The following is a 22,208-nucleotide window of genomic DNA, read 5'->3' on the forward strand; positions in this document are numbered from 1 at the left end:
ATGTTTGATAATGAATGATCATCAAGTGACTAGTTTTAATTACCTAAACAGGAGGGAGAAACACCATCTTTCCATAAAAAGAATTCAGAATGACAAATGTAGATTTGCTTATGTGAAAACATCCGATTCAATCATTTCCAAAAGATTTAATTATTTCAACATGTATTGTTGAGCTTTCACAATAGCTTACATTTCTCAACCCTAAAAGATGCTTCCAGTTACAGACTTCTAATTCTCTATGCCTGTGGTTCTCTGAAGACACCTCTATACATTTAAATATAGGCTATTGCAAACTCTGGCAGGGAAAAAAGAAAGACCTTGGAACTGCATCAAATATAGGTTGCTTTTATCCTCCCTCTCTCGTGAAAACCTGAAGTAAATGTTACGCAAAGTATTCTAATGCTGCCTTAAGGTTGGTATTTTTATTTGCACAAAAGAAACATTATTCAATTGTGGTTTCTCAATCAACTATAACTCTTACCCAATGTAAGGGAAGATCTCAGTCTTTTGTCTTATGACATGCAGAAAATGACAAGCATTTGAGCAATGTTTCTATTCTGTTGCCCTTCCTGGCCTTTCTGACTTGCACTTCTCTCTCTTACTTTAGGCCAGCCAAATGAACAGCCTTCAATTAAAAGTGGAAGTGCTAAGTGACTGTAGTGTGTATCTCAGAGAATGAGAGGCGGGTGTGTGTGTGTGTGCGTATATATATATATATATATATATATATATATATATATATAGTATACATCTCAGAGAAGGGGAGAGAGCTCTCATCTGAGAGCAAAGGAATTAGAAATAAAAAGAAAGTATTCAAGGCATTCCATGGTTCAAGAAATAAATGCTATTTAATGCTTTAGTTTTCTCTACAGAGATGTCACAGATTAAAGTAAATAGAAGTTGCTGGTCACCTGTTACCTCCCAAAGTGTGTGTCCAGAGAGAGGTCTCTGGACTTCACTGATACATTTATTCATGCTTTCCCTTCCTGTGTTCCAGAGAAATATTTCAAATCACTATTTCTGGTGTTCCAATCAGGTGGCACTAGCGTCTTCAGAGATCAGTGACATTTATTATGAATACTTCCTATATTCCAGGCGTAATGTATTTCACATGCATTTTTTTATTTAAAATTTGAAAAAAGCCTATAAGTTAATTTTCCCATCCTGCAGATGAGAAAAACTGAAAGACTAAGTAATTTCCCCAAGATTAAATAGCTAGTAAATTGAACACCCGGGATTGAAACAAGGCTCTGAAACCCAGTGTCTAAAGGCTCTGAAAGGCCGGGCGCGGTGGCTCAAGCCTGTAATCCCAGCACTTTGGGAGGCCGAGGCGGGCGGATCACAAGGTCAGGAGATCGAGACCACAGTGAAACCCCGTCTCTACTAAAAATACAAAAAATTAGCCGGGCGCGGTGGCGGGCGCCTGTAGTCCTAGCTACTCAGGAGGCTGAGGCAGGAGAATGGCGTGAACCCAGGAGGCGGAGCTTGCAGTGAGCCGAGATCCCGCCACTGCACTCCAGCCTGGGCAACAGCGTGAGACTCCGTCTCAAAAAAAAAAAAAATAAAATAAAGGCTCTGAAACCCAGTGTCTAACCACAAATTATACCCTATGAATACATATTGAAAGAGATGGTCCCCATCCTCCTGAATCTTCAGACATCCTTTGATCAGAGCACTGATGACACTCACATCTTTTGTTCTAGATCCCTGGCTTCTTATGTTCATCCATATAAGGAAGCATTAACCATGAGACTATGGAAGTTCAGCTCAAGGGGTAGTCCTCCTGGTTCATTTCTAAAATGCTCATCTAAACAGAATAAGCTTATACCACTGAAGTTGGGTACAATCTTGTCATATAGGACATTACTGGTGTGTGTGTGTGTATATATATATATATAATTGTATATATATCTCTGATTATATATATACACACAAACTATAAAGGTGTGCTAGGCCAAGTATAACCACATAGTCATGGGACATATTCTGCAAGCCCCGCATAAAAATCAGTAATGTTACCATACAATTCTGGCTCAATTTTATCTTCCTTTTGTGCTTTCTGAAAAGAAAGGTTACATAAAAGAAAATATTCTAAGCGTATACACCCAATATACTTTCCCTAAATGATTTAGTTAATCCTTGTGTCTGTCCTGGAATCTAGAAAATTGGAATTTTATTTTTATCTCTTTGGAGATAAAGACACTGAGCTATGGAAAGATTTTGTAGCATGAAGGAGCCCTACTGAGAGTCAGAGAAAGTACGGGGCTCAAAATCTAGGTCTCCTGAAGCCTTGCATTTAGTGAATGGGACTGCTCTTAGATAACTGCTTACTTATGTAGGTCAGATCTTATTTTCTATTCAGAGTCACACATTTTCAGTTTGTCCCTCTCACTATTATCCTGAAACCCTCCCTGGTTGGCCTTAAAAATAGCTTCTGTACTGGAAATATATTCAGTGAAATTCCTTTATGTTTTTCTTATGAAGAAATGATTGTGTAATAAGGAAACCTGCAAAATGCCAAATATGGAATTGTTTCACTATGGGAAACTGAGAACATACTTAACCTATGTTTGAAATCTTATTCGTTCTGATAAAGTCTAATTTTGTATTTCGGTAAGGGAAACTAATACAGAGGTCCCCGAGTCCTTGCATTGATTATGTAACAGACTTTCCTTAAATAATTCCTGAGGTATTGTCTTTCTCCTCTAGCTGGAGGGAGAAAGAAAAAAAGATCTGCAGGTACAAAAGATACCAAGACAGAGAGAAAGTCAAAAATATTATCCAGGACTCATTTATTCCAGCAGCTGTGCTATTTACTAGCTAGCATATGCAAATAGAGAGAAACTTGGTTATAGTACCTGGACTGCAAAGTAAGAATTTTTAGTACACTATTTCCTCAAGCAATTTCTAGAAATATTTGGTACTGTTCATTGTCTTAACAGTTGTGAATGGAAGTTGTGACTCTATGGATGAGAATGCCATTTTGCTAATTCAAATAATATTCTTTTATATCGTCTTTGTTTAGATCTTACAGAATACTTTCTTTGACACTATGCATTTTATAAAATTCCATTTTGAGATTGCCACATTTCCAGGAACAGTGACTTATAGGTTAGGGGCCTGGAAGTAGCCACTTACAGGTTTTTAGCACCAAAGGTTTATAATCGGCATGGGCTCACGGATAGCGAACACCTGACAGGTGGTGAAGACAAAAGTGAGGCACAGAATTAGTCAAAGACAGCGATTTCTGACTCTGAACTGTGGCTTCAAAATCACAGAGCAGAGAAGTTCCTGTAAGGCCTATATCTCTTATATAGTGATGGCCTATGTCAGGCAGGAGGCTACAACTCGTTAGAAAATAAAGAAGAAATGGATGAGTAGACTGGAGGGTTAATTGTGTACTCATTAACAACAGCCAAAGTTTCCATTGAATGGAGAAAGAAAGGGTTTCCATTCAATGGTCATAGTCATGAAACATGAGGGACCCTGAGAGGACATCATATCAAGTTTCTGTCTTTCAGACCCATATACTCCTAAATAAAACTTGTGTAATTTTCTCTTCTTAATGATGCTTTCATCAGAGCCATTTTAGTCATTAATGTTAGTGGCTGAAGCAGATATTGCTGAGTTCTCATGACTTATTTCTTGCTCATGTAGTCCAGTTCAGTTTATGCATGCCTCTGTTATGTAGCAGCTATGCCTTCTTGATCATGTATCCACCACAGTCGCTGTGACAAGGTAAGAAGGGGCTTTTATTTTTTATTTATTTATTTATTTATTTATTTATTTATTTATTTATTTTTGAGGCAGAGTCTTGCTCTGTCGCCCAGGCTGGAGTGCGGTGGCCGGATCTCAGCTCACTGTAAGCTCCGCCTCCCGGGTTCACGCCATTCTCCTGCCTCAGCCTCCCGGGTAGCTGGGACTACAGGCACCCGCCACCTCACCCGGTTAGTTTTTTTTTTTTTTTTTTTTTTTGTATTTTTTAGTAGAGACGGGGTTCACCGTGTTAGCCAGGATGGTCTCGATCTCCTGACCTCGTGATCCGCCCGTCTCGGCCTCCCAAAGTGCTTGGATTACAGGCTTGAGCCACCGCGCCCGGCAGAAGGGGCTTTTATTTAAGGGCTAGGCCTCCATATTGCTTACCTCACATTTCCCAACATTTTCTTGGCTACAGCCCAGTTGTGTGGTCCCAAAGGAACCCCAAGAGGTTGGGGAATGTCAAGAAGCAACATAGATACTTGGTGAGCACTGACAGCCTTCTCCACAACATCCAGTGACATAATAGACAATATATTGGGAATACCATTCAGAAGCACATTGAAAGTTAAGAGCACACACTTTCATTTTTCCAGGAAGCAGATGGACTAAATGGTGAGGTCCATGGTCACTGGACAGAGTACAAACAGAGCTAATTTAAGAAATGTCTGGGCGGAAGCCTAGTTTACAAACCAAAGATTAATTGTTAATGTGTTTGTCTTTGTTTTTTGCATCGATTAGGAGAATATATAGCATTTGAAATATTTTAATGAAACATGTTAAATAGAAGAGGCTAGATCTGCATTTGGAAAAATCACACATCTATGTAAAGTGTCACCCATTTCCCCACCCCCTTTTCCTTCTCTTGACTAATTGTTATCATATTAGTAGACGAATTTGATGTTCCCTTTGTCCAGTGTAAGTGAAGCATTTCTATTACTCCAGTTAGGACCTATAAACTAAGGTGTACTTTGAGTCAAACAATGTAGCATCTGATTGAAACAGAGAAAAAGGTTATACAGTTTTTCACGTGTGAATGTGGATTCACGTTTCATGAATAGCCAGAGCATATAAAATTTAACATGTGACTGTCTTAATCCCAAACATGTTATCAATTACCAGCATAGCAGGTTTCTGTTTGGTTCATAATTTTCCTTTTTTACAGTGTTTTAAGATACTTTAAAAAACATCTATAATAATTTACTCTACTTTGTAATTAGACTTAGTGATTAGAATCTTTTTCACTTACATAACTGTTTTCCCTTACATGGATGGCACCAGCTGGCTTATAGCTGAAACCTGATCTGACTCCCAAAGCCATCAGAGGGACCAGCATAAGGCAAAGCCTAATGTGTTGTGCAGCTTCATGAAAAGTCAGTAGTGAGGAGATGTTTTGCATTCTTTTACGTTTCTTTGGTAACACTATATATATGTTAAATATGTTGGAGAAGATTTTCTTTGAGACTTAAATCTTAGCTTCTCTGGGCATACCTTCAATTTTCGTAACATGGAAAGAGGCTAATATTATGTTCTGTCCCACAGCCTGTAATCATTAGAGGAAGGGCAAATAGCTAAAATTTGCAGTTTGGAGTTGAGCCACTTGGGGTATTTTACCATCAGGAGAAATGTGATGGCTATATAATTAATGAAAAAGCATTAGCAAAAGGCTAAGAGAGCAAAGTAATCAAAAGTGGCCCTGAGTATTGTTTCCTTGTAATTTTACACATGGTATTGAAGATGCGTTAACTCCCTTATCACACAGTTAATGAAAAGCCATATCAAACTAGGCACTGTGCTTTCTGCTGGTGTGACAAGTCTGACTCTTGGAAATAAAACACCCTATGTCCAAAGTCTCTGGGGGCCAAGTTATATTCCAGATGAGGTTAAGTGACTTGCCAAAGGCAGAGGGAGGATGGGTAGAGGGACAGACAGAGGGAGCAGCTCGCCCTTTCCTCATGGATTAAAAAGGAAGAGATATGGGCTGAGAACCAAGAATATTCCTGGTGGCCACCAGGCCTGGTTCTCAGTCCATCTGGAGCTGTTTGGAACCGATCAAAACAGGAATCCTACTCACTGCTGCTGCATGTGTCTCTGCCTTGTGCAGTCTGTGGCTCGTTGAGAACAAAGGATCCATCATATCAGGTGCCTTAACTGGCTGTGCCAATGTGCATCCAATTGCATGACCGCCATGACCATCTTGTCCTAATTCTTGCCTTGTAACCCATCTCATGCGCTGGTGATGGGACATAGAGACAGTGGGAGCTGCTCACTTTCCTTATCCTGTGCTCAATTTCCTTAGAGTTTCTATAGAATCTCAAATGTAGTTTCTATAGATTTCCAGCCGAGGCCTTATTGAAAAGCTACTACCCCTGCTAGCCACAAGGACAGTACCAAATATAGAGCTGATGCAAAGTCAAGCCAGAAAAATTCTTCCTTTCTTCCCTTGTGGATGAGCTGCTGATTCCGACTGGTTCTCAGGGGCATCTGCATCACGTTTTCCCCACACCGAGCCCTATTTTTCCAGCAGTCAGGTTTTTTTTCTATGTGAACTCAGAGTTCCAGTGGCAGTTAAAATCATTTCTCGTTGGAAGGAAGGGTCAGTGGACACATCGTGTTGTATAAGCACAAGCATTACCAGATGGATACAAACACAGTCGCAGAGGGTCGCGGCTGCCACAGAAATCATTCGCTAGAGTGCTCCGGCCCCGCAGCATGTTATGGAGAGACTGCTTTTTGTGAGAATTGATCAGCGCTCCTAAACACAGGTGTTGTGCATGTTTATGTGTGAGACTGGGAGCCACGACGGGGAGATTTCTATAGGCAGTGTTTGTTTCCTTAGGACATAGAGGTTTGAATAAAACATCACGGCAGGGTGCAGAAGTAAGAGAAGAGAAATCTTTTGACATTTTCTCCATAACATGCCCAGGGCTCTGAACAAACAGGTGGAACAAGAGGCCTCTCCATGTCTAACTTCACATTTAGCTCAAGATTAATGAGAGGCTTGCCCCATTTGGGATTTATCTGTGGAAGCAGAGATGGAATGCTCCTTCTCACCATCATCGCCATGCCCCCCTTCTTGAGTTTTAAAAAGAGAAGGGAGAGAAGAGAAATGCCATTTCATGTTGGCCAAAGGGAAGGGAAATGTGATACAGGCAGTAAATAGGCTCATAGAAATGGATTTACTTTTCATTGCAAAATTGTTCAAGCTTTTCAAGTTGCACATCTGAATATTATCACCATTATTTAGAAAAATACCTCCAAATCAGAAAGTAAATCCTTAACCACATAATCTTAGAACTGAATAATGCAGGAGAAAAACTAACTTCAGTAAACCAATCTCCCATTGCTTCTATGCGATCAGTGGCATTTCCATTTCTATGCTCAGCACAACTACCCACCTACCCAGACTTTCTTATCTCTAGTTGTGCCCCAGTTATCTTGGCCTCTGTTTAATTAAATCAATACGATAGCATCTACTTTGTCAGTGGTCAATTATTTATTATTTATTTAATTTTTTTTTGGAGACAGGGTCTTCTTTGTTACCCAGGCTGGAGTGCAGTAGTATGATCATAGCTTACTGCAGCCTCCATCTCACACCTCGACCTCTTGAATAGCTAGGACTACAGGTGTGTACCACCATGTCCAGCTAATTTTTTTTCTATAATTTTTTCATAGAGATAGGATCTCGCCATGTTGCCCAGGCTTGTCTCAAACTGCTACTTCACATCTCAGCCTTCCAAAGTACTGGGATTACAGACATAAGCCACCTGGCCTGGTCAGTGGTATATAATTTAGTTTGTGAAATATCAAAGCTTTCCTTTCATCTTGACATAATCAAAATAACTGGTCATGAACTTAGTACTTTCACTCTTTAGCTCTGTGATTCAGCCAAGAGACTGGAATTCACTGAGCCTCAGTTGTCCAAGCAATTTAAGGGTGAGACATAGTTGTAATGATACCTGTCTGAGCTATCACACAGGGATATGGTATGGATGAAATATGGCAAGGCATATACCAGTGCTTTGCAAATTGTATAATGTTATGCTACCTTAGATGTTATTATTAATTACTATCATTATTATTTTTATTAAATCTTCTCACTTTTCTACTTGTTTGCATTTTCTTTTATTATGTAATGTTTATTTGCCCCTCCAAAGAAGGGCAAACAAAGATAAAAAGGAAAAAAATCTAACACATATTCATCAATTCAAGATTTTGTTTGGGATTTCTCTCTCCTATCCCCATCCCACACCCGGCATGACATTATGTACCTCTCTGGAATTTTCAAACTTAATTAAAATTACAGAAATTCTATCTCTCCTAGGTATGTTTAACCTTTGCAGCAACTACTGTGTTTTCTATCATTATTATAATTTTTGAAAAACTTAAAATTGATATGAATGTATTAATTAAATCACAATGGTAACTCTATTTGTTTAGAAGGAAATAATATGTATGTTCCACATTCTGTTTAAAATGGTGTATGGTAAGCTTTGAGCAGGGGCAATGCAAAGAAAGAAATTCTAAAACCTCCTGTGAATCATATTCTTTGTCTAAATATTCTATCCTCTGGGCCCTTAAGCAGTGGCAAGAAACAACTTTTATTATTTTCATTGTATTCTAGGCATGCTTTAGTTCACCCTAGTTGTTTCTATTAGAATCTACCTCCTTCCCTACATGCAAAGAACACTATATGCCTTAAGCAACTAAAAAAAAAAATAAAATAAAATTAGGCAGCTAGTTATGTAGGCATGAAATCATTACATTTAAGAGATTCTTACAAGCACCAGAGTTATCTCTACACATTTCTGATTCCCAAAATGAAATGAAAAATAAGATGAACAGTAAGTCATTTTGAAAATGTAAGAGTAACTCTTCATATTATTTTCATGATAACCTCCAACTGGCACTTCTGTTGAAACAAGAAAACATGGTTGATCTAAGTCATAATTGTTATTGTTTTATCCCCTCCTCACCTTTTCTCATGCCTTGCACAATGTCTGTATGTGTTGTAGGCACTCAATAAATGTTGTTTTGTATGATCCTTAAGCATAATAGACAATAAATTGGTCCCCGAACCCTTTATACTTCTGTTTCCTATTCACTTCTGGGTCCTTTCTGTCTGGTTTTAAATCTTTCTTGCTTTTGATATAAGGACTTATCTTTTATCATATTGTCTTAGTAGCTAAATAATTCATTTATGGGATATAGGCAATATTTCCTCACATTCAATTTTTTAAAAAAAAAATTAATAGAACACAGAAAAAGTATTTTGGTTGCCCATGAAGTGTTTTGAAGTTTTTAAGGATATGTCATGTTTTAGGACTAAATCCTACTGGCTTCCCCTGGAATAAGCAGTGGATTTCTGGTAGATGCCAGGAATGCAACCCGAATTTTCATCTTGTCTAAGAATTATACCATGCAACTTCCTTTCACATAGAAAAATATGTCTTTTAGAGTATAAAGGGGGAAAAGTACACTTTTCTTTTCTCTGACAATGTCTTAGGGTGCCACTTCCCAGTTGGAATTCACTCAATTGCTATTTGCCACCTACCCAAGGTAGCCTGATATTTTTTGAGCTTCCCTCTGTTAACTACCCACATTTCTGCCAAGTAAAACCATCTGCTCTGGTTGGACAGTATCTAAATCCTATTCTGTTCGTACCAGAAACATAAAAGATATTTTGCCTAGGTAAAGGAAAGATAGTAATTTTATTCATTCTATCTACTTAAATCAGCATCTGCAGGCTTTCCAAAATTAGCAAAAACAAATATCCAAATGGCTAGAATAAGAGTCTGGGAATATGAGATTTCAGAGAAGTTGCTGACTTGCTGAGTAACTGCAGCTTCAGTGAACAGACTCAGAAGGGTTCCATTTGCTTTTATTTAGCAAGGCAATGACCCATCCATGGGAACAGCCACTTGATATCCCACAGAGTGCACCTATTGCTGAAGCAGCAATAATGGGCACCCTTAGCTGAATGCACATGCTGGTGTCTGGATAATTTGTCCCATTTCTAAACTTGAACACTCACTTAGATTCTGGGGTGATTGTGAACATTTAATACATATAGAAAGATTTCAATTTAATATACCTTGATTTTAGGTAGACTAAGGGACTCTCAGTTCGCAGATATCCACACTACACATGTGTCACCAGCAGAGAACGTTCACCACTGGTTGGTATATAAATGAGCTATGTAACATTTATTTGTCCCATGGCTCCCATGTTTAAGTTATTTAGAGCCATCTAATTCAAATTAACCTTCCTTTTTTTTTTTTATCAGGAGAACCCACTCCTGATGTTTAACATGGGTTCTTTACTATTTCCCAAGTGTCTTGGCTGGGTTGAGAAATAAAGGGAAGGAGCACAAGAGAGAGAAATTTAAAGCTGGGTGTCCGGGGGAGACATCACATGTCAGCAGGGTCCATGATGTTCCCAGAGCCTTAAAACCAACAAGTTTTTATTAGCGATTTTCAAAAGGGGAGGAAGTGCACAAATAGGGTGTGGATCACAGAGATCACATACTTCACAAGGTAATAAAATATCACAAAGCAAATGGAGGCAGGGCGAGATCACAGGACCACCAGATGAGGTGAAATTAAAATTGCTAATGAAGTTTTGGGCACGCATTGTCATTGATAACATCTTATCAGGAAACAGGGTTTGAGAGCAGATAACCTGTCTGACCACAATGTATTAGGTGGGAATTTTTGTCCTAATAAGCCTGGGAGTGCTATAGGAGACCTGTGCTTATTTCATCCCTTTGGCTTCGACCATAAAAGATAGGACGCCTTAAAAGGGGCCGTCTATAGGCCTACCTTCAGGGCGCATTCTCTTTCTCAGGGATGTTCCTTGCTGTGAAAAAGAATTCAGCGATATTTCTCCTATTTGCTTATGAAAGAGGAGAAATATAGCTCTGTTCCGTCTGGCTCACCAGCAGCCAGTTCAAAGTTACCTCTCTTGTTCCCTGAACATCGCTGTTATCCTGTTCTTTTTTTAAGATGCCCAAATTTCATATTCAAACACACATGCTCTACAAACAATTTGTGCCGGTGACACAATCCACAATCACAGGGTCCTGAGGTGACATTCATCCTCCTCAGCTTACGAAGAAGATGATGGGATTAAGAGATTAAAATAAAGACAGGCATAGGAAATCACAAGGATATTCATTGGGGAAGTGATAAGTGTCCATGAAATATTCACAATTTATGTTCAGAGATTACAGTAAAGATAGGTGTAAGAAATTATAAAAGTATTAATTCTGGGAGCTAACAAATGTCCATGAAATCTTCACAATATATGTTCTTCTGCCACGGCTTCAGCCGCTCCCTCCGTTTGGGGTCCCTGACTTCCCGCAACACTTTTTGATGATGGCAACTGTCTGGATGAGTCTCTAGGGACTGTTTTGTTGTAAATCTGACTTCCTGGGACAGTGCTTGGGACTCATAAGGCCACTTGAGAATGTAATAATGTAGGGCTCAAAGGCCCAGAAGAGTATGCTTTACCCAGCTTACAACCTTAGCCAGCATACAAAAATGCCGGCTACATCTCGGAGAACAACATCACTGAAGCGTCAGGCACTAACTTTTAGTTACATGTGCAGTTCAGAAACTGCTCCTGTCGGATGAAAAGAGGATTAAAGGAAGATGGCTTTTTCTTGACCATACATTGTCTTAATATGTCATTTCTATTAGCTTCCTGCTCCAGTTTCCCTGAGTTAACTACATTACCACACACGGTACCTAGCATAGATTTGTTTTGTGCATACATTTTATCTTTTCTTCTAAATAGTTCGCATATTATCCCTCTTACCTTATTTGGATCATCACTTAATGCAGGCACGAATGTAGCATTAGTAATCACTCCTGGCAGAGAAATTTGAGTAACTGATACTTATAATGAGTTTTTTTCTTCCCTCAGCTTCACCTGACACTCAAAGAAGCTATGGTTTCTGTATTTTTTCTACTTGCCCATGAAATTTGTGTCTAAATGAAATCATGTTCCGATAGAATGTGGTTCAAATGCCGACCCCACAGGCTGATGTTTCTTGCTTTGCAAATGGATCCTAATAGAAGTGGGAACTAGTGCTAGTGGAAAAGATATTCTCACTGCCAGCTGTATTCTACTACAAGGTCTAAGGCTTCAGAGACTCCAATGACAGCCACAAAACACCTGGCAACATCTGTTGTTTACAAGGGCAACAAATTAAAGAAGACCAATTTTTTATGGAGACATGACAAATTATGTAAAATTGTGACAAAATTTAATTTTGGCTGCTTTTTCTTGGAAAAAAGAGTCAGCTAAGTTTCTTAAAAAAATGGTGAAAATTATTTCACTGATGGTATATATTCTTGCATCTTTGTGTCACTTTTTATTGGAGATATAAAGTATCCAGACATTTATTAAATGGCTAAACATACTGGCAGAGCTCTCCATAATAGTAGAGAAAAGCTCAATACAGATCTTTGGGGTAATTTATTTTTAATGCCACAATTAATGATTAATTATAAATTATAGTAATTACCTATACCTTTTGGCAGTCATGGAGTCCGCAAAAATATAACTAGAATGCCATTAGCCACAGAAATGCATGGGCTATTTTACCATGTTATCCTAGGAGGGCTCAAGACAACACTTCTTTATTAGCTAGTTTTAGTATGTAATAAATAATAGGTACATTTGGCAGACCTCTTACTGCTTTATAGATAGACCAAGTTCACATGCGTTATCTTATTGGACCCTAATATCAATCCTGTAATATTGCCTAATGCTAACCTTGTACCTCCAATTGCTAGGTGAGGAAACTGAAGCTCAGAAGGATTTAAATAATTTGTTATAGTTTGGTCATTTATTCACTCAAAATTGGGTAAGCACCTACAAAGTGCCTGATGATGGGGATTCAGAAGCAAAATGTTAGAGAATATTCTGTTGCATTGTGAGCTAGTCGCTGGGCAGGATCACAAATCCCCCGGCTCTCAATCTAGTACACTGTGCTACATTTCCCAGTCCTGTCATCCATCCTGCAAACTCCCACACCATGCAGCAAAACATGCTTTAGTGGCATTTTCAGAAACAAAATGCCAGGTTAGATGGATGTTTGATGTTTCACTAGATGGCATTTATGTGTTGCATTGTATATTTTTATTCTCATTGTTGAATCCTGGGAGTATGCTTACTAAATACAGCAAGTGCTGCTCAAGAAACATTCTGTAGATTTCTGAACCCAGTTCTTACATAGACACACCATATTCTTTCATAGCCTGTGACATATGCAAATAAACAGGGCTTAAGCTCTTCTTGCTGTACCAAAGAAAAGTTAAAAATTAGGGAGTTGATGGTGTTTTTTTAAGACCCCACCATCACCACATACCAGTAGTGTATACACCTTGCCCCATCTTTGAATGAACAATAACTAATGAGACTAATTTGTTGCTAATTTGTACCATTAGAAATGGCACTTTGAATTGAGTACAAGTAATAACCGCTAATTATTTGAGGTTAGGGAAATGAGCCAACTGACCACTTTTCTCTCCTACTCTGGAACTGATTAGTTTCCTTCTGTTGGTTGTTCAGCTAGGAACCAAGGATAAACGCATTAAAATATTCACAGCTGGAATTAAATGGCTTTGTAGATCTAAGGTTATTTTAAAGCAACCAAACTGACAGATACTCAACCAATGCTTAACATGCAACAAAGCTAGCATGTGGAAGCCAACGGAGTATCTAGGCAGAGATGACAACAGTTTACCTCTGTGGAAAGTCCCCTCTTCAGATTTTCCCCTTATTATGGCTGATCCTTAATTTTGCAACAATTAGGATTCTTTGGTTTAAGCAATAGAAATTGACTGGCTAATCTGATGTATAAAGCAGGTGGTCCATTGGAAGAATATGAAATAACACAGAATTGAAGGAAAACAGAAAAACTTTACTTCAGCAAGTACACAAGGGCTGTATCTCTGGATATCCAAACCACAACTTCAAATAATTAGTGGCAAAAACTAGGGAAGAATAATAGTCCTTTTAGGTGGTTAGCCTTTCATGATGTATATTAACCATTGCTGCTGAACAAATCAAAATCGGGAGCATAAAATAATAGTTATTCTTTATTTTGCACAAATGGGGAAGTCAGCTGATTGAGGCTGAATTTCTTGAGGTGACTCTGCTCCTGGGGTTACCAGATTTGACAAGTCAAAATAAAGGATGCCCAGTTAAATTTGGATTTGGGGTAAATGACAAATAATTTTTCTTATAAATGTGTCTAATGCAATATTTGGAACACATTTATACTAAAAAAGCATTTGTTGTTTGTCACAAATTTATATTTAACTGGGTACACTGTATTTTCTCTGACAATTCTGTCTGGCATCTCCCATCCTTCTCCTGGGATGAAGAGGCTCAGCTGAGCATGTTCTTCTGGTGGTCATGGCAGAGGCACAAGCACAAGTGAATTCAATGGTACCAGCACTTTTCAAAACTATGCTTGTGTTCCAGATGCTGACATCCTGTTGGCAAAAGCAAGTAACATGCCCCAGGGATGAAAAAGTATATGTCACCCTCTGTAGGAGGGCATAGATGTGGCAAAGGACGGGGATAGAGGGAAGGGTACAGATTTGGGGCCATTAACACAGTCTGCCAGCAAGAGATTAAGTCAGTTTCATCCTCTTTTGAATCATTCCTCATAGAAACCAGGTTCCAAGCGGGGAGGTCTGAACAGTACAGCTTAGGTCTTGTCCCCACTCCTTGTCCAAGAATTGGTCACTTGATTAAAGAGTCCCAACAAACCAATAGCTGTGGGTGAGCAGTGGTTTTTCCAAAGGAAAACCAGGATGTCTTACCAGAAGAAAGAGGCATGGATTCTCGGCAAGTAAATCATATATGTCTATTCTACTTATGTCCCTGACTTTGACTCCATTTCTACTTTTTGGCATATATAAGAAATGTTAGTCTTATACAAAAAGAAGGAGGGATGATTTGTGAACCTACAGAGCTGTACAAACACCTCTGGACAGTCAACTCTGGGTCTGTAAGATTCAGGGCAGACCCTGGAGATCTGGTAGAGGGTGCATAAAGGAACTGCAAAGACAATAAGGAGGGCCAGAAAAACAGGTGGCAGAGCCAGACTGACTGTGTCATAATCTTACTTAAGGCTGCCCCATTGCACAGCTGAGGGAGTCTACATTATTAGATGCACCTAGATTTTAGCATTATTTCAGAAATCACCATTCAATTTTTACTAAATAGAAAAAAAGTATATAGGCCCAATGCAATGGCTCATGCCTGTAATCTCGGCACTTTGAGAGGTCAGGGTAGAAGAATCGCTTGAACCCAGGAGTTTGAGGATGCAGTGAACTATGATCGCTCCACTGTGCTCAGAAAAACAAAAGAAAGAAATGTGTATTGTAATGCAGAATTTACGTGCATTTCAATAAAGAATATTACCCATTTAATAATCCAAATTTTAAAATTAACACAAAATAGTATAGTATCCAAAAAATTAATTACATATTTTAGAAATATTTTGGTTGAATTAGTTAGCATGGTAAGTAATGTTTATATTTACATGTTTCCCAGAAATACTGAGCTGGCCAGTTTGGTAGCACTTTATAGGGTAATTCTGAAAACCAAAAGAGTGTATGCACTTTACATCATTCAACAAATGGTATTGTGGACATTGGCTAAAAAAATTATAGGGAGGAAAAAACTGATTATTTCTCATACCAGAAATAAATTCCATATGATTTTAAGAATTCAATATAAAAAAAGAACCAATTAAAATAAAAAGAAGAAATAGAGATAAATATTTCACTGTTCTTATGTTGGAAAAGGATTATTTATGCACGAAAGCAATGGAAGAAATAACAAAAGAGAGATCAATAGATACAACAACAAGGAAGTTCTAAACTTCAGCAGAACAAAAATAATCATAAACAAAAGACAGAGCCGAAGAATAAATTGTAAATATGACTGCATGACAACAAAAGGTCAATTCCTTACAATATAAGTAGCTCTCATTAATCAATAAGAAAAACAAAATAAAGGCCGGGCGCGGTGGCTCAAGCCTGTAATCCCAGCACTTTGGGAGGCCGAGACGGGCGGATCACGAGGTCAGGAGATTGAGACCATCCTGGCTAACACGGTGAAACCCCGTCTCTACTAAAAATACAAAAAAACTAGCCGGGCGAGGTGGCGGGCGCCTGTAGTCCCAGCTACTCCGGAGGCTGAGGCAGGAGAATGGCGCAAACCCGGGAGGCGGAGCTTGCAGTGAGCTGAGATCCGGCCACTGCACTCCAGCCCGGGCTACAGAGCAAGACTCCGTCTCAAAAAAAAAAAAAAAAAAAAAAGAAAAGAAAAACAAAATAATCCAGACAAATGTAGTTATCACTGAAACTGAATAGATTGAAAACATTGAATAAATGGTTCATGACATTATATATAGGAAAATATAATAAATCTCACTAATATTCTGTAAATAAGAATTGTTAAGGGATTGTCTAGAAAGGAAAAAAAAGCACTACACAGAGTACTATGTTGTTCCAAGAATTCGGCATAAATCAATATTACAGTGATTTTGAAAAATAAACAACTTACGTTTGCTGATTCAAATAGGCGTGTTATATTAATAACAGTACTTTCTAGGCAGTCATTCCTACTGAGAATTAACCTAAGGAAAAAATACTATCTCTATCACTTTTGCAGAAGTGAATATGATCTAGAGGAAGAGTAAAGTTTGTGAAACATACAAATTCTAGGTTTTGGTTCTACCTCTATTATTCATTAGCTATGTGATATTTACCCATTTTTGTCCCGTTTGCCTGCATGTGGGAAATGGTAGTAATAGTAGTAATAATGATGATGCTGATAATAATAATAATAATAATAATACATTTTACTTCCCAGGATTTTTATAAAGATTTTATGGGGTAATAGAATAAAATTTTTGAATTGCCACCTGATGTTATTGGTGATTATCTAAATTTAATTCTATGGAGGGCTACGGGAAACTAGGAAAGAAATAGTAAACTATTACACTAAGAAAGGTATATCTATCTATCTACTTCTTCCTCCTCACATAAAAAGAAACAAAGACACTAAAACTCAGAAAAAAGCCTGTAGTTGAGGAAGTTAGACACCAAGTTCTTCTTGGTTGCTATGTTCCTGAAATATACAGACACTTCTCTACCTCATGGTTAATGTTTTTTATTAAGAGTCAAATAAGTTGATAGGGAAAGAGATGACTAAAGGGTAGCTAAATAAATATTGATAAGAGCTCCATTTTACTCGTTCAAAATGAAAACTTACTCCTTTCTGACAAAAATTCTGTGAGATACCCTTCTTGAGTGAAGTAAAAAGTTGGGAAAAACTAAGTGAATTTTTTTCAGCACCTGCTATGTTCTAAGCACCATGCTCTGTAAGATTCAGTGGTTTAGAAAACACTGTGTGGCTCTTACGGTTTTGTGAAAGGCACAGGTAAGTAACCCAGCTGTCACGGTTCAGTGCCGTGAGGGTGAGACACAGGGCGTTTCACCCAATATGGCCTCATGAGTGGGGCATGAGGTGAGAACACAGCAGGGCGTTTCACCCAGTGTGGATCCAGGAACAGAGTGGGAGGCAGCAGGGTGGGGAACAACAGGAAGGTCTTCCGCAAACAAGTAAGGAGACAAGCTGACAAGCTGAAATTTGAAAGGGGAAGAGGGTAATTGCATGAAGAGTTGAAAGAAGAATATTTCATGTAGGAAGAAATATAATCTCAAACGCCAGAGTGTGAGGAGAGCACTTCCAGAAGCCAAAATTTGCCTGATGCCACTGGATGATGCAATGCAAATGGAGTGGGAAATGAAGCTGGAGAGATAAGCAGGGCCAATCATGAATGACCTATTAAACCATATTTCAAAGTTCGGATTTTATCTTGAGGACAATGAGATTAATCAAGAGATATTACATTCACATTTGCAATTTAGGAAAAAAATATCTGATTGTAGTATGGTGAATGTGTGGCAGTGAGCATGAAGAGCGGAAAGCTAGAGACAAAGAAACCGTTTTTAATATTTTCTCATTTCGGTAATTTAGGCCCTCCCAGAAAGAAATGTTAATGTCTGAAACAAGGTTAGTGGGAGTAGGGACTGGGAGTAAAGAATGAATCTGATATATATATATATACACACATACACACACACACACACACACACACAGGTATATATACATATATATTTGTCTATATACATATATATGCGTGTATATATATATGCGTATATACATCACACTCATATAATATAAAATTGATCCTCAATACATGACATAAACCACAGAACATGACATAAACCACAGAACATGAGGATCAATTTTTTATGAGTGTAGTGAAGGGGAGACAGCAGTCAAGGGAGATGCTTCGCTTTTTTTGCCTAGACAATTCTACCTGATGACACTGTTAACTAAGATAATAAAACACAAGTGTTTTGTGGGAAGGAAGATAATGACTTTAGTCCTGAGTTTGTTGAATCTTGGGTGTCTGTGAGGCAAACAGTAGAGATACAGAATAGTCCATTGGAATGTAGGTATAACAATCATGAAAAAAATCTGGGCTGTAGGTGGTGCTTTAGCTTCTGAAGCTAGAAAATAGGTAAGATCCTTTGATGAATGTATAGATTGAGATGAAGAAAGAGGTAAGTGATCAAACTCTTAAATACAGATAGTTAAGGAAAGGACAAGATAAGCCTAAGAGTTAATCTGAGAAGGCTGACTATAAGGATAAGAGGAAAAGCAGTTAAATTTGGTGTCCTAGAAACCAAGGGAAATAAAAAATAACAACTGAAAGGAGTATCAACGGAGCCAAACAGTTCAGAGAAAAACAAGATAACAGAAATTGTCCATAGACCTAGAAACAATATGATAATTGGTGAGCTTCCTGACAGTAATTTCATTTGAGGTTAAGGAGAGAATCCAGATTGCACTGAAGGTTGAGGTGTGGATGGGAGATGACGATGTGGTGTAGGACAATTCCCTCAAGAGATTTGGAAAGAGAGATTGAAAGTAAATAAGGTGGGAAAAAATAAAAAATAAAAAAGGGACGCATGTTCTCAGGATCTCCTGAAAGCTAAGTCACAGAAAAAAAGAAAGAAAGAAAAAACAGAAGTGAAAAAGAGTTTAAGGAGAAATTTCTTTTGACAGCAGAAAAGACTGTATCACATGTACATGCTTATGGGAAGAAGCTAGTACAAAATAAAATAAAAGTAGGAAAACAATTGATGAAGTAAGACCCACTGAAAGTGATCCAGAGGCACATGGAATACAAGGTGGTTACATTCCTAACTATTCAGCACGAACACTTTCTCTATCTCCAGTCTCTGAGACTCAGTACTTAAATAGATTGTCCTTAATTAGGAGATGCAGTGTGGTTTGGTGGCCAGAACATAGCCCTGCAGTCAATTATTCTAGATTTTATTCCCAACTTTATCAGTACCTGTCTATGTGAAATTGAACAAGTGGCTTAACTGGTGTGACATGTAAATGCAAAGTCTTTGCTCTATGTCCTTTTATTTAAAAGAGAGAGAGAGAGAGAGATTGTCAGTCAGTTGTACCACAGGTAGTAATTCTCTGGGATTTTTTTTAGTTGTGGATTTTTTTTCTGTTTTATAAATGTGCATGGTTTTATATTAGGGATATAGAGCCTTTTTTTTTTTTAATCACAACATATCTGTATTTCTTCTCCTCACACTGTGTCCCATGTTGCAATTCAGATGTAACTACAACTTTAGTAATGCGGAATCTTAGAATTACTATATAGCTTTCTGTGATAGGTTTTGGATTGTTGAGGATGGCACCTAGTATGTCCACATTTTGTTCTGAAACACTATCATTGATTTATAGTTCATTGCAGTTGTTTCGAAGATGTTCAGAGCACTAGCCTACTCATCTGAGAGTTAGTAACTGTGAACTCCAAACAATGGAACAATCGGACATTCAGGAGCTCTGAATTCTAAGTCCAGCCATAGTTCTTGATGGGCTCGTCCTTAACAAGCCATCATTTTTCTCTGTGCCTGATATTCTTCCCTGTAAAATATATATGATCTTTCAGGTTTTCACTGCAAAAGTCTGTGAGAACATATTGCAAGACAGTGTGTGAATTTGAGAAAACGACCCTTAACCCCAATAGCCAAAAGGAGGATTCGGAACTCTGTAAATAGAGATTGCTAAATATTTGGAATCAGCTACAGTCTGCTGCCCTTGGGTTTGACTTGTAATGACCGGTCCCCTACCCAGAGGCCCTACAAGAGTGGAAAGCTGAGGTGGAGAGAGTCCTCATCCTGCTTCCTCCGTGTCACACTCTGAACCAGTCAGTTGCCCAAGTACCATCAGTGTCTCCTAATGAAGATTTGCAGGGATCGTTTGGCTGTCAGGTGCTTGCTTCTGCAAGCAGAAAATGTTCCTGTTTTATTCGTCACTACACAGAGTCCCTAATGGGCAGTAAGAATGAGAAAAGATAAAATTCATTATTGAACTCCTTCATGCTCTTTTGTCCTCCTCCTTCCCCCAGACACATACTTTCTCAGGGACAGCCTAAACAAGTGAGTAAAAAAGAAGAAATTCATAGTCAGACTATAAACCCTGCTATTTTTAATCAGTGCATAACCTCTGTGATGAAATTTGTGAGTAATTTACTCCCCACTTAAGCCTACCGACGTGTGATCTAATGTTGCCACCCTGAACACTAATGAAGGAAGTCAGACGGCAGTACAGCTTGCCCTTGGGGACTCATTTCTCACATCACCAAAAACTAATTTCTGTTGTTTTCAGCCATCTGGTAGCCTGGGTTGTGAAGATGAAGTTGCAATCAAGTAGTACCTATGAGCAAAGGCCCAGAATTGGCTGGGATTCAAACTCATTTTCTGCCCCTCACCTAGCCCCCTCTATGCCTCAGCTTCCCACCCATAAATAAAAACTTCATAGGATATCATTGCTTTATTGTAAGAAGTTATTGAAGTAATATTTGTTAAATACTCTATGTTGGGTTTTATGTATAATAAATGTTTAATTACAGTTAGCTATTAATTACATTGTTAGTAGTAGTGGTGTTGGAAGTATTAGAAGTAATAGTATTTTTTAATGTCTACCTGTCTGTGACATAGGCCTTATTAATTCACATTTTCAATTCTAAGATACTTCATGCAGCCTGTTATACACAAAGATGATATTTAAATGCTTTCTATTGTGATGATTAATCCATGTTCATTATGTTGCTAGATTATAAGTAACCAGGTATTGCCACATCTTAATAATACAGTAATGTAATCTTATGCTAAATAGCATTGTTTTTCTTTTGCTGGTACTTGGAGAAGACATTGGATTATATTTATATACACATAAGAAAATAAATTTAAACAACAATGATAAGAAATAATATATTATTAATTTGCATAAATGTGCATGCTGTCTAATATCTAAATAAGGTACATTCTAGTATTTTTAAAAGCAAAGATATTTTCATCTTACTAGTTTGTGTATTTCCTACAGCACTCAAATGGCCATTGTGAAGGGTGTTCTTACCTTCACAATGTATGTGCTTAAGGATAACTTACAGATTTGGTAAGCAGATGACAAGCATGGGTCTTAAAAGCACCTTACTTCTTAACACAAAAATTCAAATTAAGTTATAAAACCTTGAATTTGCCACTTCCAGTTGTATGGCTATAAGCCTAATCTTACTGACATGGTTACATATTCCATTTGCTTTTATTTTCACAGTCCCACCAAAGATCTCCAACATCTCCTCGGATGTCACTGTGAATGAGGGCAGCAATGTGACTCTGGTCTGCATGGCCAATGGCCGTCCTGAACCTGTTATCACCTGGAGACACCTTACACCAACTGGTAAGCAATGCTCCAGGTTCTAATATGCCACATACTGTTTAAAATATCCTCATGCTCCTGAAATTCTGTTGAATCAGAAATATCAATTCAATTCAGAATCAGAATTGAAATTCTGTTGAATCAGAAGGACATGCATGTATTTTGCTATTAAAATACTAAGAGAATGGCAACATAGGTCTTATTTAGGGTCCTCATGGTCTTTGCTAGTGTGTTAATCTCTATAAGGTTTATAATCATTGTACTGAGTATATATGTAGATCTCTATCTATCTATCTATCTATCTATCTATCTGTAAAATTTCAGTTTCAATAGAACAGCCCCCTGCAATGCAACAAATACAGAAGCATTAAATGGCTTGATATTATATGTAAAATATATGCCAGTTTGGTGATTGAGTGTCTTGGGGTGATATTTTGTCTGAATTAATTTTACATAGTTGTTTGTAAGTTTGTTTGCGTTGCTTTTAACTACAGTTTTCTAACTTGTAGCACCTTGTGAAGAAATATATCAGGAAAATACAGAATTGTTTCTCACTTTTATTGTCCTGTCCTTGGCATCAGGTTCTGTGATGGGCATCAGAC

General features: G+C 38.0%; 1 protein-coding gene across 1 annotated transcript in view; it reads left to right on the forward strand.

The window, feature by feature from the left end:
* The window catches only part of LSAMP (limbic system associated membrane protein), a 649,962-nt gene that overhangs the window by 405,649 nt on the left and 222,105 nt on the right, over positions 1-22,208 (forward strand). The window contains exon 3 of the mRNA XM_015129946.3: positions 21,502-21,627. Within this exon, the coding sequence (XP_014985432.1) occupies positions 21,502-21,627 (126 nt within the window). The remainder of the gene's footprint in view (positions 1-21,501; positions 21,628-22,208) is intronic.

This window comes from Macaca mulatta, chromosome 2 (genome assembly GCF_049350105.2).
Source record: "Macaca mulatta isolate MMU2019108-1 chromosome 2, T2T-MMU8v2.0, whole genome shotgun sequence".
Taxonomy (NCBI): Eukaryota; Metazoa; Chordata; class Mammalia; order Primates; family Cercopithecidae; genus Macaca; species Macaca mulatta.